The sequence below is a fragment of the Salvelinus namaycush genome, chromosome 25, assembly GCF_016432855.1.
Source record: "Salvelinus namaycush isolate Seneca chromosome 25, SaNama_1.0, whole genome shotgun sequence".
Taxonomy (NCBI): domain Eukaryota; kingdom Metazoa; phylum Chordata; class Actinopteri; order Salmoniformes; family Salmonidae; genus Salvelinus; species Salvelinus namaycush.
Genome location: NC_052331.1, coordinates 20,746,068 through 20,764,390, shown reverse-complemented (window position 1 = coordinate 20,764,390; position 18,323 = coordinate 20,746,068). Strand labels below are relative to the sequence as shown.

General features: G+C 42.6%; 1 protein-coding gene across 1 annotated transcript in view; it reads left to right on the top strand.

Moving 5' to 3' along the window:
- The window catches only part of LOC120019839 (cadherin-18-like), a 40,841-nt gene extending 23,203 nt beyond the window's left edge, over window positions 1-17,638 (top strand). Inside the window, exons 4-11 of the mRNA XM_038963255.1 lie at window positions 850-1,017; window positions 1,508-1,695; window positions 2,220-2,473; window positions 3,185-3,321; window positions 9,791-9,912; window positions 14,522-14,636; window positions 16,431-16,694; window positions 17,112-17,638. Of these exons, the coding sequence (XP_038819183.1) occupies window positions 850-1,017; window positions 1,508-1,695; window positions 2,220-2,473; window positions 3,185-3,321; window positions 9,791-9,912; window positions 14,522-14,636; window positions 16,431-16,694; window positions 17,112-17,638 (1,775 nt within the window). The remainder of the gene's footprint in view (window positions 1-849; window positions 1,018-1,507; window positions 1,696-2,219; window positions 2,474-3,184; window positions 3,322-9,790; window positions 9,913-14,521; window positions 14,637-16,430; window positions 16,695-17,111) is intronic.
- The last annotated feature ends 685 nt before the right edge of the window (window positions 17,639-18,323 follow it).

Sequence of the window (18,323 nt, the reverse complement as noted above, 5' to 3'; positions counted from 1 at the left end):
TGAGCTATGTCCTGGCTGTTTTCCCCTTGGCCTTCCTCTTGTACAGGTGCACAATGTACAGTATGGTCAATCTGTTCTCTTTTCCTTCTAGCCCTTGTTCAGTCTTCAGGGTAAGATTAGGGCAGATGGGCTTCTCCTTGGTAACGCTGTGAAGCGAGTAATGCGGCATAGCAGTGCCTCTGGCCAGAGCACGGTGTTTAGGTGCGGGTCTAGCTGAAGGGAGAGGAGGTAGGAGAGGGGGGGGGTGGCAAGCTGATAGTTCAGAGAGGGGCAAGGCAAGCCAAGCTTCCTTATGTGTTAGCATATCAAATGGGGTAATGAACCAGCACAGGGGTGAAGCATGGGGATGGAGACATTAGGGGGTTTTGGCAAACATTGTATTAAAGCTGGTTGTAATTATGGCTGAATTTAGAAACCCTTTATGAATGATTTATTAACGTGAAGTGATACTCAATTTGAAGAAATCAATGTTCCTTCTCCTGTACAACAAGTCAGACTTTCTTTGACCTGCCTTCAACCTGAATGAAAGTGACCGGCATCTTATCCATCCAAGATTGGAATGATGCTGTTGAGGAAGAAAATCTCTGATTGTCCACGGCCGCTAGACCCTGGCTGTGACCCCACTATCCGAGAGGTGTCTCAGGGAGAGATGGGATATGCAAAAAAACGAATTTACAATTCATACATGCGTATTCATACATGTGTGAAATAGGACAAATATAATTAGCACCCACCAAATTATTATTATTGTTATTATCATCAATACATACAGTATCTACTCTAACAGACCATGTTTATTTATGGTTATTTGTGTGATATAATGAGCATTCTTGTCTTACCATTACCCAGGTGTCATCAGGACAGCCCTATCCAACATGGACAGAGAGGCCAGGGAACGGTACTCTGTGGTGGTCCAAGCCAAAGACATGGCCGGCTCGGTGGGTGGGTTGTCAGGCTCCACCACCATCAATGTCACACTGACAGACGTCAATGACAATCCTCCTAAATTCCCCCAGAGTATGTAGACTGACGTCTCACTATTTGTTTTTCTACTTCACTGTTTGTCCTTACAGATTAATTCTCTGCTGTAATAAAACACAATATTTATATAGCGCTATATCGAACGCTATATAGGAGTTTAAAACACAAAGATACTTGTACTGTGAGTAATGTGCGGTATAAATAGAATCATCGAATCAGTGATTCTGTTGATGTGTAATGCACAGCCAAATGTTACTTTTAAAATCAACTTCTAAAATTGTAGCCTATAATAGATGTTTTGCTAATGTGGGTGTGGCTATAAGTGATACAAACGTGATGTAGTGTGTAGATGATCGTTGAATTGCAAGCAGGCAGGAAATGTGATTAATTAACCCATTTATTCACATTTACAGCTAGCTGGTATGCATAAGCAGTAGGCTAATTATTCCTCCATCTACTCATACATCTTTATCATACATGCTAAGATAATAACTTCTTGCTTATTCATGTGCTCATCCCATTAAAGAAAACTACCAGCTGTACGTTCCAGAGTCTGCTCAGATTGGAAAAGCTGTGGGTAAAATTAAAGCCAATGATGAAGATTTGGGCGTAAATGCAGAGATGAGGTACATCATAACCAATGCAGAGGGGAAGGCCATGTTCTCCATCACGACAGACACTGACCAGAAGGAAGGCATCATATCACTAAGACTGGTACAGTGCAGTGCTGATGCTCACCTTCATTCCATCACAACAACAACACCTACCCTTATGATTCATGTAATAGTCCACTTTTTTAAAGATGGATATAAAATCATTTAAAAAATATATATATATTTGTCACATGTGCTGAATACAACAGGTGTAGACCTTATTGTGAAATGCTTACTTACAACCCTTAAACCAACAATGCCGTTTTAAGAAAATAGAGCTAAGAAAATATTTACTAAATTAAAAGTAAAAAATAAAAAAAGTAACAATAAAATAACAATAACGAGGCTATATACAGGGAGTACCGGTACCGAGTCAATGTGCAGGGGTACAGGTTAGTTAAGGATATCCTGGGAAATCAGATATGGTAATTACATAATTGCCTAATAAATATGCCAGGAGGTAACCAAATGTTAAATACTATTAGTAAGTACCCATTGTTACCAAGTACTTTCTCAAATACTAGCAGAAACGGGACAAAAAAGCACTACTTTGAAAAGAGGATTGCTTGCCGGTTTCCTCCGCAGCCTTTGAACTATGAGAAGAGGAAAGTCCACACGCTTCACATAGAAGGAGTGAACACACACCTGGACCCACGCTTCTCCCACCTGGGCGCCTTCAAAGACACCACCACCCTCCGGATCATCATTGGAGACGTGGATGAGCCGCCTGTCTTTTCCATAGACTATTACATCATGGATGTATACGAGAACTCCCCCGTGGGAACAGAGGTCGGCACTGTGACGGCTCAGGACCCTGACAGTACCAAAAGCCCTGTAAGGTAAATTACATGCATGTGGCTGACATTTTGTGGGCATTTAAAACACCATCACAAGAATCAAAGTGTAATGAACACGAGGGGAGACCGAGAGCTGGTTTCAAGCGCAGGGCACAGCAGGTGTTAATTGCAAAGGACCACAGGAGGAGGCAGGTAGCTGGGTCCAGGGGCAGGCAGAAGGTCTGTTGCCCTTACAGGCAGGGAAAATGCTAGTAACGTAGTCTAGGAGATCAGGCAATATGTAGATAACAGGAAATACAATAGGGAATAGGCGTCGTTAGTGAGGCAGGCAAAAACTATCATACACGGGAGGAGTACATCACGGGAAAAACATCGCTCCGAAAGATGTGCAACAAAACAAACAATACCTCACAGTGATGGGGTGCAAAGAACTGAAGTAAATAGTGCGTGATAATGAAATCCAGGTGTGTGAACAGGTGATTAGAATTCAGGTGATTGGGATCTGGAGAGTGAGCTGCGTTCAGGGGATCTAGGTGTTTGAGAGTGTGAGCTGGAAAGTGAGCTGCGTTCAGGGGATCTAGGTGTTTGAGGGTGTGAGTTGGAAGCAGACGTTACACAAAGCTTCTACCTATGCACGTTGAAAGTCAGATATGTTTTGAACGAGAGATTCAACAGCATCATCTGATTTTCAATTGAATTAAATTCAAATAACCTAATTCATTCCATTTTAATTGTTCTCTCTGCTACATGTAGGTATTTTATAGACCACAGTGAAGAGGAGCAGGTGTATTTCACCATTGGTTTGAATAACGGGGTGATCAAAACCACCCGGAGTCTGGACAGAGAGGATGTGGCCTGGCACAACATCACTGTGATGGCATCAGAGGTTGGTAAGTACCATAATACACAGAGGATCATCTTCCCTTATTTATCTTTCAAATAACGATGACTTTATCATGGCTTTCAAAATGGAGGATAAATATGCTCATGACCCTGCATGAATGCATTAACGATGTCACTTTAATAATACGTATCAGTATTAAACACATGGCTCACTAAAATGAACAGCCAGCAGTGGCTTCTGGGATTGATGCCGGGGCTGCATGTAACATCATAGTGTGATGCTGAAGGTGGTCGGGTCAATCAATTTTTCTTTTCCCTCTCTTTTTCCACTGATGCTTATCTAAGCAATTACCCTTTCCTTTACCCTTTTCCGCACAATACTGTTCAGCTAATGGACTGAACTAGCCATTGATAAATGTCAGCTGACACTGTGCTGATGATGTTAAGTCAACATAATTAATGGGAAAACCAGTACGCACCTTTCTGGAGACTGGTGTATGTTAATGAGGGATTCATGACTTACATAAACGCTATACATATAGTGCATAGTGTACAGTGCCTTCAAAAAAATATTCATACCCATTGACTTATTCCACATTTTGTTGTGTTACAGCCTGAATTCAAACTGGATTAAATAGATTTTCTCTCACCCATCTACACACAATACCTCATAATGACAAAGTGAAAACATGGTTATAGAAAAGTACAGAAATTTACATAAGTATTCACACCCCTGAGTCAATACATGTTAGAATGACCTGTGGCAGTGATTACAGCAGTGAGTCTTTCTGGGTAAGTCTATAAGAGCTTTGCACACCTGGATTGTACAATATTTGCACATTATTCTTTTAAAAATCCTTCCATCTCTGTCAAGTTGGTTGTTGATCATTGCTAGACAGCCATTTTCAAGTCTTGCCATAGATTTTCAAGCCGATATAAGTCAAAACCTTGTGTTTAAGGTTATAATACTTCTGGTGGCGGGCCGGCGCATGCACGCTGACTCGTGTCGCCAGTTGTATGGCGTTTCCTCCGACACATTGGTGTGGCTGACTTCCGGGTTAAGCGAGCAGTGTGTCAAGAAGCAGTGCGGCTTGGCAGGGTTGTGTTTCGGAGGACGAAAGGCTCTCGACTTTCGCCTCTCCCGAGTCCGTACGGGTGCAGCGATGGGACAACTACCAATTGGATATCACGAAATTGGGGAGAAAAGGGGGGGGAAAGTACACAAAAATATATATGTTTTAATTGTTCTACTGCTGCACCATCAGGAGCATCTTGACCAGTTGCATCACCGCCTGGTATGGCAAGTGCTTGGCATCCGACCGTAAGGTGCTATAGAGGGTAGTGTGTACGGCCCAGTACGTCACTGGGGCCAACTTTCCTGTCATCCAGGACCTATCTACTAGGCGGTGTCAGAGGAAGGCCCAAATACTCCAGTCACCCAAGTCATAGACTGTTTTCTCTGCTACAGCATGGCAAGCGGTACCAGAGCGCCAAGTCTAGGTCCAAAAGGCTCCTAAAAACCTCTTTGGGTTAGACGTGCCGCTAGCGACCCACCTCGACAACATCCGGTGAAATTGCAGAGCGCGAAATTCAAAATACAAAAATCGTAATATTAAACATTCATGAAAATACAAGTGTCATACATCATTTAAAAGCTGATCTTCTTGTTAATCCAGCCGCTTTGTCAGATTTCTAAAGGCTTTACGGCGAAAGCATACCATACGATTATCTGAGGACAGCGCCCGCGTACAAAAGCATTAAAAACATTTTCCAAACCAGCAGAGGCGTCACAAAAGTCAGAAATAGCGATAACATAAATCACTTACCTTTGAAGATCTTCATCTGTTTGCAATCCCAAGGGTCCAAGCTACATAACAAATGGTAGTTTTGTTCGATAAAGTCCTTCTTTATATCCCAAAAAAAGTCAGTTTAGTTGGCGCGCTTGATTCAGTAATCCACCTTTTCCACTCGTTCAAAATGCATACAAAGCAATCCTAAAAGTTACCAATAAACTTTGTCCAAACAAGTCAAACAACATTTCTAATCAATCCTGAGGTACCCTAATATGTAGATAAATGATACAATTTAAGACAGAGAATAGTGTGTTCAATACCGGAGAAAAATAACGAAGTGCGCGCCCTCATTCAAGCGCACCACAAGACTACAGTCAAAATGAGAGCCACCTTGAAAAACTACAAATTCTAGCTAAGTTTTCAAAAAACAAGCCTGAAACCCTTTCTAAAGACCGTTGACATCTAGTGGAAGCCATAGGAACTGCAATATGGGAGGATTCCCTTTGATTTTCCCGTAGACAGGCATTTCAATGGGTGGTCACCTCAACAACAAAAAAATTCTGGATGGATTCTCCTCGGGTTTTTACCTGTCATATTAGTTATGTTATACCCACAGACATTATTTTTTAACAGTTTTAAAAACTTCAGAGTGTTTTCTATCCAATACTACCAATTATGCATATCCTAGCTTCTGGGCCTGAGTAACAGGCAGTTTACTTTGGGCATGTCAGTCATCCGAACTTCTGAATACTGCCCCCTATCCCTAACAGCTTCTACCCCCAAGCCATAAGACTGCTGAACAATTAATCAAATGGCCACCCGGACTATTTGCATTGAACCCCCCTCACCCCCTTTGTTTTTACACTGCTGCTACTCACTGTTTATTATCAATGCGTAGTCACTTTACCCCTATCTACATGTACAAATTACCTCAACTAACCTGTACCCCCACACATTGACTCAGTACCGATACCCCCTGTATATGGCCTCGTTATTGTTATTTTATTGTGTTACTTTACTTATTTTTACTTTAGTTAATTTAGTACATATTTTCTTCACTCTATTTTCTTAACTGCATTGTTGGTTAAGGGCTTTTAAGTAAGCATTTCACTGTAAAGTCTACACCTTTGTATTCGGCACAAATAACATTTGATTTGATTTGATCCTCAAGGAACCCTTAAGTCTATGTGGTAGTGGATCAGATGTGTATATGTAATCCACAAGTGACAGAATGTGAAGTGGCAGTTGCCGGTTCTTATCCAATGATGAAAGGGAGTATAGTATAGTTAAGTGACCGGGTCACCTTTCAAGTGTCGCTAGGTAACATGGCGAACCTCAGGACACAGACAAACACGAGATATACCAATGGATGGAGGCTCAGTGGGAATGGAACCTTAATTGATGGAGAGATACTCTGAAAAAAGAAGGATGAACATCACATGCGCTAAAAGTGCCTGACATGAACACTGGACAGAAATATATACAGTTGAAGTCGGAAGTTTACATACACTTAGGTTGGAGTCATTAAAAGTCGTTTTTCAACCACTCCACAAATGTATTGTTAACAAACTATAGTTTTGGCAAGTCGGTTAGGACATCTACTTTGAGCATGACACAAGTAATTTTCCCAAGAATTATTTACAGACAGATTATTTCACTTATAATTCACTGTATCACAATTCCAGTGGGTCAGAAGTTTACATACGCTAAGTTGACTGTGCCTTTAAACAGCCAGAAAATGATGTCATGGCTTTAGAAGCTTCTGATCGACTAATTTACATATTTTGAGTCAATTGGAGGTGTACCTGTGGATGTATTGCAAGGCCTACCTTCAAACTCAGTGCCTCTTTGCATGACATCATGGGAAAATCAAATGAAATCAGCCAAGACCTCAGAAAAAGTCTGGTTCATCCTTTGGAGCAATTTCCAAACGCCTGAAGGTACCACATTCATATGTACAAACAATAGTACGCAAGCATAAACACCATGGAACCACGCAGACGTCATACCGCTCAGGAAGGAGATGAACGAGTTTTGCTGTGAAAAGTGCAAATCAATCCCAGAACACCAGCAAAGGACCTTGTGAAGATGCTGGAGTAAACCGGAAAAAAAATATCTATATCCAGAGTAAAACGAGTCCTATATTGACATAACCTGAAAGGCCGCTCAGCAAGAAGGAAGCCACTGCTCCAAAACTGCCATTAAAAAGCCAGACTACGGTTTGCAATTGCAAGTAGCTTGTGGACAAAGATCGTACTTTTTTGGTGAAATGTCCTCTGGTCTGATGAAACAAAAATAGAACTGTTTGGCCATAATGACCATCATTATGTTTGGAGGAAAAATGGGGAGGCTTGCAAGCCGAATAACACCATCCCGACCGTGAAGCACGTGGGTGGCAGCATCATGTTGTGGGGGTGCTTTGCTGCAGGAGGGACTGGTGCACTTCACAAAATAGATGGCATCATGAGGTAGGAAAATGATGTGGATATATTGAAGCAACATCTCAAGACATCAGTCAGGAAGTTAAAGCTTGGTCGCAAATGGGTCTTCCAAATGGACAATGACAAAAGCATGCTTCCAAAGTTATGGCAAAATGGCTTAAGTACAACAAAGTCAAGGTATTGGAGTGGCCATCACAAAACTCTGACCTCAATCCTATAGAAAATGTGTGGGCAGAACTAAAAAAGCGTGTGAGAGCAAGGAGGAATGTGCCAAAATTCACCCAACGTATTCTGGGAAGCTTGTGGAAGGTTCCCCAAAACGTTTGACCCAAGTCAAACAATTTAAAAGGCAATGCTACCAATTTCTAATTGAGTGTATGTAAACTTCTGACCCACTAGGAATGTGATGAAAGAAATAAAAGCTGAAATGAATCATTCTCTCTACTATTATTCTGACATTTCACATTCTTAAAATAAAGTGGTGATCCTAACTGACATAAGACAGGGAATTTTTACTAGGATTAAATGTCAGGAATTGTGAAAAACTGAATTTAAATGTATTTGGCTAAGGCGTATGCAAACTTCCGACTTCAACTGTATATACAGTCCATTTGCAAAGTATTCAGACCTCTTCACTTTTTCCACATTTTGTTGCGTTACAGCCTTATTCTAAAATGTATTAAATATTATTTTTTTCTCATCAATCTACACACACTACCCCATAATGACAAAGCGAAAACAGGTTTTTAGAAATGTTTGCAAATGTACAACAAATGTTTGCAAAAACACAACTGAAATACATGACTTATATCAGTATTCAGACCTTTTGCTATTAGAATTGAAGTTCAGATCAGGTACATCCTGTTTCCATTGATCATCCTTGAGATGTTTCTACAACTAGATTGGAGTCCACCTGTGGTAAATTCAATTGATTGGACATGATTTGGAAAGGCATACACCTGTCTATATAAGGTCCCACAGATGACAGTGCATGAGGTCTAAGGAATTCTCGGTAGCGATCTGAGACAGGATTGTGTTGAGGCACAGATCTGGCGAAGGGTACCAAAAAATGTCTGCATTATTGAAGGTCACGAAGAACACAGTGGTCTCCATCATTCTTAAATGGAAGAAGTTTGGAACCACCAAGACTCTTCCTAGTGCTGGCCGCCCGGCCAAACTGAGCAATCAGGGGAGAAGAGCCTTGGTCAGGGAATTGACCCGGTGGTCAGGGTTATACCAGGGTTATTCTGTGGAGATGGGAGAACCTTCTAGAAGGACAACTGTCACTGCAGCATTCCACCAATCAGGCCTTTATGGTAGTGGCCAGACGGAAGCTACTCCTCAGTAAAAGGAAAATGACAGCCCGCTTGAGTTTGCACCTGAAAGACTCTCAGACCATGAGAAACAAGATTCTCTCGTCTGATGAAACCAAGATTGAAGTATTTGGCCTGAATGCCAAGTGTCACGTCTGGAGGAAACCAGGCTTCGCTCATCACCTGGGCAATACCATTCCTACGGTGAAGCATGGTGGTGGCAGAATCATGCTGTGGGGATGTTTTTTAGCGGCAGGGTCTGGGAGACTAGTCAGGATCAAGGGAAAGATGAACGAAGCAAAGTATAGAGAGATCCTTGATGAAAACCTGCTCCAGAGCGCTCAGGATCTCAGACTGGGGCGAAGTTTCACCTTCCCACAGGACAATGACCCTAAACACATAGACAAGACAACGCAGGAGTGGCTTCGGAACAAGTCTCAATGTCCCTCAGTAGCCCAGCCAAAGCCTGGACTTGAACCCAATCTAACCTCTGAAGATACCTGAAAATAGCTGTGCAGCGACGCTCCCCATCCAACCTGACAGAGCTTGAGAGGATCTGTAGAGAAGAATGTGAGAAACTTCCCAAATACAGGTGTGCCCAGTTTGTAGCGTCATACCCAAGAAGGCTCGAGGCTGTAATCACTGCCAAAGATGCTTCGACAATGTACTGAGTAAATGGTCTGAATACTTATGTAAACTTAATATCAGTTTTTTATTTTGAATACATTTGCAAAAAATGCATCTTTTTTTTGCTTTGTCATTATGAGGTATTGTGTGTAGATTGATGAGGGAAAACAACTATTTAATCCATTTTAGAATAAGGCTGTAACGTAACTATGGCTTGTGATGTGCTTTTTAGAATTGTTTTACATAGGGGGTTATTAGATGTGTTTAGTGTTTTATACATACAGTAGCTATGCAATATACAAGTGTTCTATTTAATTCAGTTCTTTTGTTTGTTATTTTCAGACAATCCAAGTCTCGTCAACCATGTTCCTATAACAATCCAGGTGTTGGATGTAAATGACAACGCTCCCTACATAGCAACAGATGATGAGATCATTGTGTGTGAAACCTCCAGGGCAGGACAGGTGAGTATCTTTCATTAAACACACCTCCCTCCATCTTTTCAGCTCTTTTCCACTTTACTCCCCCTCTCTCTCCCACCTCTCCCGTGAGATCATATTCTCCCTTCTTCAACTGTTGTCTTTTAAAACCTCTTATCACAAACTCACATGCATGCAGTCACACACATTCTCCCACAGATATACACGCACAGACACACACACAGTACACACACATACCCTCTCTGCCTTTGTTGTGTGTTTGACACCATCAGGAATGGATTTATCTGTGGTGCTGCAGACTTTTGCAGCCTCTTGAACCCATAAATTATTCAGCATGTACCAATTTCTCCACAAGCAGATAGGAGCTGCATTAAGCGCAACAGAGACGGATTGCAGAAAATGTTTATCATCTCGCATTCAAATTTGGCCCGTGTCCAGCAAACCACGACTGCTCAGATTCACATCGCAATAGCATTCTCTCTTCATATTTTTCCCCTTGAATGAAGATTACTAAACAGGCTGCAGCATATAATCAGTTAGCTGGCTGAAGGCGACAGATGATGCATGCTAAGATGTCGAGGCTCTTTTTCCGAAACTGCAACAAATTACATTAAATTAAAGTAACTTTCAGGAAATGTGGCTTGATGTATGGTAAATTATGCTGTTATGTTCATCGAAAGGAAGTAAATTATTATTTATTTGAGAACTATTTGTACTTTTTTAGGGACACACACAATCGTTGCCTCGACAGCTAATTCTGTATTTCCAAAGCTTAGTGTATTACTGTATCCTACAAAAAGTTCAGGAATGCTTCTTATAGACTGACAATGCTATAGTGTAGGTACAGTAGCCAGGTGATTAACCACCAGGCAGTGTAAAGTACTTAAGTAAAAATACTTTAAAGTACTACTTATGTAGATTTTTGGGGGTATCTGTACTTTACTTTACAATTGATATGTTTGACAAGTTTTACTTTAACTTCACTACATTCCTAAAGAAAATAATGTACTTTTTACTCCATACATTTTCCCTGACACCCATAAGTACTCGTTACATGTTGAATGGTTAAGAGGACAGGAAAATGGTCCATTTCACACACTTGTCAAGAGATCATCCCTGGTCATCCGTACTGCCTCTGATCTGGCGGATTCACCAAAAACAAATGCCCCATTTGTAAATTATGTGTTGGAATGTGCCCCTGACTATCCTTAAAATAAAAAAGGAATTTGAAATGATTTATACTTTTGATACTTATGTATATTTTTTAAATGACATTTACTTTTGATACTTGAAAAGTACTTTTAGACTTTTACTCAAGTATGGCAGTTGGGTACTTTTTCCACCACTGCCACCAGGGCCGTGCAGAGACCATTCAGAGGGCAGGTGCTTGAAATGAAAAAAAGGCTGCAATTCATAACATACACTATATATATACAAAAGTATGTGGACACCCCTTCAAATTAGTAGATTCGGCTATTTCAGCCACACCCGTTGCTGGCAGGTGTATAAAATCAAGCACACTGCCATACCATCTCCATAGACAAACGTTAGCAGTATAATGGAATTAATGAAGAGCTCAATGACTTTCAACGTGGCACCGTCATAGGATTCCACCTTTCAACAAGTCAGTTAGTCAAATTTCGGCCCTGCTAGAGCTGCCTCGGGTCAACTATAAGTGCTGTAATTGTGAAGTCGAAACTTCTAGAAGCAACAACGGCGAAGTGGTAGTTCACACAAGCTCACAGAACGGGACCCCCGAGTGCTGAAATGCGTAAAAAAAATTTGCCTTGGTTGCAACACTCACTACCAAGTTCCAAATTGCCTCTGGAAGCAACTTCAGCACAATAACTGTTCGTCGAGAGTTTAATTAAATTAGTTTCCATAGACGAGCAGCCGTACACAAGCCTAAGATCACGATGCGCAATGCCAAGCGTCGGCTGGAGTGGTGTAGAGCTCACCGCCATTGGACTCTGGAGCAGTGGCCTGCACAGAGCCCTGACCTCAACCCCATCGAACACCTTTGGGATGAATTGGAACGGCGACTACGAGCCAGGCCTAGTCACCCAAATTTAGTGCCTGACCTCACTAATGCTCTTGTGGCTGAATGGAAGCAAGTCCCTGCAGCAATATTCCAACATCTAATGGGAAGCCTTCCCAGAAGACTGAAGGCTGTTATAGCAGCAACGGGGGTACCAACTCCATAATAATGCCCATGATTTTGTAATGAGATGTTCGACGAGCAGGTGTCCACATATAAGTATATACCACCACCCAAAAGGGCACTTGGCGAGTGGGAGGGCAAAGGGGCATGTGCTCAGTGTAACCGATGTGAAAAGGCTAGCTAGTTAGCGGTGGTGTGCGCTAATAGCGTTTCAATCGGTGACGTCACTCGCTCTGAGACCTTGAAGTAGTTGTTCCCCTTGCTCTGCAAGGGCCGTGGCTTTTGTGGAGCGATGGGTAATGATGCTTCGAGGGTGGCTGTTGTCGATGTGTGCAGAGGGTCCCTGGTTCGAGCCCAGGTTGGGGCGAGGAGAGGGACGGAAGCAATACTGTTACATCGGCACAGGTAGACTCCTATCTGTGCATCTACCTGGTAACCACTATAATTGGTGAATTGTCCATATGAGAGTTTTTCACTCAGGTCACCTGCTGACGGAAGCCAGTTTTTTTAATGAACTGACAATACATCAGGGACAATGCTGTTAGAGACACGTCATATGCCCTAGCTCAGATCTATACTCCTGCCTGGAAAAAGGCTGCATGTGGAACAATGGCACGTCCTAATGGAATGGCTAACAGAAAGGGAGGGAGGGAAAATACGTGTTCCAGTCAGATAATCTTTACTATGATACGAAAGTATATTGTGCGTTGACTTACTTAACTTATTCCTATTATATTTAGCTGCTTGTGGAGCAGTACATAATGTACTATATATATATATATATATATATATATATATATATATATATATATATATATATACACATATATATATATACACATATATATATATATATAATATAATATACAGTACCAGTCAAAAAATTGGACACACCTACTCATTCCAGGGTTTTTCTTTATTTTTACTATTTTCTACATTGTAGAATAATAGTGAAGACATCAAAACTATGAAATAACACATATGGAATCATGCAGTAACCAAAAGTGTTAAACAAATCAAAATATATTTTCTATTTGAGATTCTACAAAGTAGCCACCCTCTGCACAGCTTTGCACACTCTTCGCATTCTCTCAACCAGCTTCACCTGGAATGCTTTTCAAACAGTCTTGAAGGAGTTCCCACATATGCTGAGCACTTGTTATCTGTTTTTCCTTCACTCTGCGGTCCAACTCATCCCAAACCATCTCAATTGGGTTGAGGTCGGGTGATTGTGGAGGCCAGGTCATGTGATGCAGCACTCTATCACTCTCCATCTTGGTCAAATACACAGCCTGGAGGTGTGTTGGGTCCTTGTTCCTGTTGAAAAACGAATGATAGTCCCGCTAAGCACAAACCAGATGGGATGGCGTATCGCTGCAGAATGCTGTTGCAGCCATGCTGGTTAAGTGTGCCTTGAATTCTAAATAAATCACAGACAGCGTCACCAGCAAAGCACCCCCACACAATCACACCTCCTCCTCCATGCTTCACAGTGGGAAGCACACATGCAGAGATCATCCGTTCACCTTTTCTGCATCTCACAAAAATCTCACATTTGGACTCATCAGACCAAAGAACAGATTTCCACTGGTCTAATGTCCATTGCTCATGTTTCTTGACCCAAGCAAGTCTCTTCTTATTATTGGTGTCCTTTAGTACTGGTTTCTTTGCAGTAATTCGACCATGAAGGCCTGATTCACGCAGTCTCCTCTGAACAGTTGATGTTGAGATGTGTCTGTTACTTGAACTCTGTGGCTGGTAACTCTAATGAACTTATCCTCTGCAGCAGAGGTAACTCTGGGTTTTCCTTTCGTGTGGCGGTCCTCATGAGAGCCAGTTTCATCATAACTTTTGATGGTTTTTGCGACTGCACTTGAAGAAACTTTCAAAGTTCTTGAAATGTTCCGCATTGGCTGAACTTCATGTCATAAAGTAATGATGGACTGTCGTTTCTCTTTGCTTATTTGAGATTTTCTTGCCATGATATGGACTTGGTCTTTTACCAAATAGGGTTATCTTCTGTGTACCACCCCTACCCTGTCACAACACACATCTGACTGGCTCAAACGCATTAAGAAGGAAAGAAATTCCACAAATTGTTAATTGAAATGCATTCCAGGTGACTACCTCATGAAGCTGGTTGAGAAAATGCCAAGAATGTGCAAAGCTGTCATCAAGGCAAAGGGAGACTATTTTGAAGAATCTCAAATATAAAATATATTTAGATTTTTTTTAACACTTTTTTTGGTTACAACATGATTCCATATGTGTTCTTTCATAGCTTTGATGTCTTTACTATACAATGTAGAAAATACTAAAAATAACGAAAAACCCTTGAATGAATATGTGTGTCCAAACTTTTGACTGGTACTATATATAGATATATATACATACTGTACATACATACATATACACACACCCCCATTTCCCTCTCCCTCTCTTCCCCAAACACCTCTCCCTCTTCTCTGACAGGTAATCCAGACAGTGAAGCCATCAGACAAGGACAACTTTGCAAATGGACGATTCTCGTTTGCCCTGCCAATTGACCTTCCAGTCAATCCTAATTTCACCCTGAAGGATAACGAAGGTAGGCTGGCTATTGTGGCTTTGTGTGGCAATTTAAAAAATGTGCACAACATTTTGTTCAACCACCACCAGGGATTCTGGGTGTGGACAGATATTTGTGGGAGATACTCTGGAGTGGCATTACAAACACAAATATATCTAGTGGCGTTTGTTTTCTAACAGCCCCGCTTACACTTTCTCCTCCCTCGAGACATATTTTAATAATAAAGGGAAGGACCTGTAGGGGTGTTTCCTTGGTAACAGACAATAATTTTCCCCGTCCTTATTTTAGCTTAAGGCTACTTGGCTGAATTCAGAGAGAACACTGTTTTTTAATTTTTTTCCTTGTCTGAAAGCCCAATAGCTCCGTTGGCAGATCAGGGAAAATCTCGAGATTAAGGTAGACTTCCAAGACGGCTGACAAAAACCTGTAAGATGCCAGACAGAGGCAGTGAGCTTTCACTGAGTTTTGTATCAGCGCTCTGTGCTCTTGGTGGTGGTGTAGCCTAACACTTAGCTTTTATCCCCTCCCCGACTGGCCCTGTTTTCCCTCAGGCGCTTGTTCAGTGAAACCACATTTCCACTGATGTGCATTATGACTATGTTTACACATACAGGAGCACCAGGTAGTACTCCTCAGCTAGAGCTAAAAGGAACACTGCTGCATCAGTGCACTGATTGGGTGGTAGTAGGATACTCTAGCTCCCTCAGGCTGTGGAATCTAGTAGATGTGGTTGTTATGTTTTGCTTTTGAAAGGTTTTGATTTCCAAAATTATTTAATATATAATCAGTGCCCTGGGGTTAGTCTGGATGATTTCCTGACGTTCACCAACTGATAGTCATGATTGATATTGCCAGAAATGCCTTGTGAATGCAGTAGAATTTTACAGACCTACAGCAGCTTACTCTCCAGGATGTGTTAGAGAGAAAGATAATCATCTATGATTTCCTCTGCTGTAATCATAATCATTTGGAGGAAGAAAGAAGCTGGGAGGTGGCTTTATATTCTATTGTCTCCCAAGTGGAGGATGAATGAGAGATATATTGGGTCTTTTTTGTTTACCTGTTTCCTCTCAGTGGGCGAGGAGGTACAGTAATGCATTTTGACTTGAAGCTTGTGGGCCAGCGCCCCTGCATGCCAATAGGAATCCTATGTAAATGAACGCTTCCTCCTATGCACCTTCCCATGGGCTCGCTCTGTTGGAATACATTTGTTGATATCCAGAAGGTTGGCCCCTCCTCCTCCCCCCACCCCTCTTTCCCTGTCTCTTACCATCCCAAGTGACATGCTTTATCATGGCTCTGTGCGCCTGGGGGAAAATGAATCTGTATTGTGAAGAGGAGGGCCGTGATTGTGCATACAAAAGCGTGGCTCTGGGCCGTGAAAATGAAAATCTGCTGGAGCCTCTCCAGAATGAGAAAAGCTATGGCAACAGCCGTGCTGGGCTGGATAGAATACTGTTGGCCGGTTTTAATAAAGCCTGAAGAGGCAGTCGCTATCTGTCCCCAGTCTATTCTAATAGATAGCAGTGGGAATGAGTGGGGAACTATGGGCATCCTCTGCAATGTTGGAGAACACTCCTCATATCTCAGGGCAAGTTATTTGTTGTACTGGTCTTCTGTTCTTGGTTGCATATGTTATTTCAGGGGGAAAACAGGTCAGGGCAACGTTCCTTTAGATGGTTTATTTTGGAAAAGTAGATAAAATGATGAAAATACACTACATTTTGTAGTAATGTTTGTATCAATACTTATAGGGACAATACAATACAATTATACCTCCAGTGTATTTTAAACTTTGTCATTCCGCTCCAGACAACACTGCTAGCATCGTGGCGCGGAGGCGTCACTTCAGCCAATCGGAACAGGATCTCTACCAACTCCCTGTGGTTGTGAGGGATGGAGGAGAGCCTGTCCTGAGCAGCACCTCCACCCTGAACCTCCGGGTGTGTGTTTGCCAGAGAGGAGGAGGTGGCAGCAGCAGGTTGAAGGCCTGCCGAGTCCCGGCCTTCCTCTCCAAAGCAGGCCTGAGCACCGGAGCCTTCATCGCCATTTTGCTCTGCATCATCATCCTGCTGGGTAAGAGACAAGAGAGGGGGGGGGGGGGGGGGGGGGGAGGGGGGGTGGTGGCATGGTAGGGAAGAGAAGATGGGAGAGAAGGGGGGAAAGAGAAAGAAGGAGAGAGAGAGAAAGAGGGAGGGATAGAGATGGGGAGGGAAATATATTCTTGTCTGTGTGTGTTTAGTCAGCCGCTTAGAGCCACACTCCAGAGCTGGGGGAGGGGGAGAGAGAGAGACCTTCTTGCCTTGAGGTAGAGATAATGAAAGGCTTCACACCAGCTGGAGGAGTAACTCTGGCTGATTTGTTTCCAGCAGCTAAGGCCACAATTCCACTCTCAAATCGATGCATTGGAGAATAGGGTGTGCATTTTGAGCCTGTAATGACATATTGTAAGTCGCTGTGGTCTTGTCCCCTCTCCTCTGTCCTGTACTGTAGCCATCGTGGTGCTATTTGTCATCCTGCGGAGCAAAAAGGGCAAGAAGGAGCCGTTAATCATCTCTGAGGAGGACGTCCGGGAGAACGTGGTCACCTACGACGACGAGGGAGGGGGCGAGGAGGACACAGAGGCATTTGACATCGCAGCACTGCGGAACCCCGCCGGGGCGGAATGGAGGAGGCTGCGGCGGGAGGTAAGGCCGGGGACGGAGGGTTGGCTGGTGGCCTGCCTGCCCCAGAGCCCGTCCCTGGTTCTGCTGGATACAGAGGATATGCACCATGTCATTAGACAGAAAGTGGTGGAAGCTGACAGGGACACCAGCGGGCCGCCCTATGACTCCCTCCAGACTTACTCGTACGAGGGCCGTGGTTCTCCCACGGGGTCGGTCAGCTCTCTGGGGCTGGCCCAGGTCTTGCCCCCTGAACTCAGCTACAGTGATCTGGAGGACTGGGAGCCGGAGGGTCACACATTGTCCAGACTGTTCGAGATAGAACTTTCTGAGACAGAACAGACCATAGCCCCGTAAAACATCTCTCCTCTTCAATCCCGTTAAAGGTTAACCTAACAATACAGAGCTAATTTGAGTTATACAACTTGTTTCGTTGTGGAATTGACTGTCATTTTACACTGGGCTCTGACAAGTGAAGTGGGGGAAAGTATTAACATTTTTGGAGAAAAACGAACCCCAAAAATCCTGAAGTTGTTAAAAAAAGGAAACTATTTTCCCTAGTGTATATTTTTATTGATAAATAAAGTTCAATGATTCCGGATAAGTGAATTAATATGCAAGTTATGTGTCATGATGTATAATGTGTCCGGTTCCATAGGAGTTGTCTCCTTAGTACCATTGCGGTAAGTCTCTGTGTCAGTATTCATAAAGTATCTCAGAGTACGAGTACTGATATATGATCAGGGAGGTCCCCTCAGTCCATATTATCATGATCATTATGATCTAAAAGGCAAAACTGATCTTAAATCAGCACTCCTACTCTGAGACGCTTTGTGAATATGGGCCCTACAACAGTAACCAACAGTCTTTCAACTCTTTCTTTAGTTAACCAATCTAAATTTGTGTACAGCTCCCCAAAACTACATCAGAGGACCAGAGCAACTTTTAATTGGGAAACAACACCATTCTATGAATGATAATTGGATCCAAATGCTTTGGTGTGCAGCTTTTTATCACTTCCCGGGGATTTATAAATCAGCTG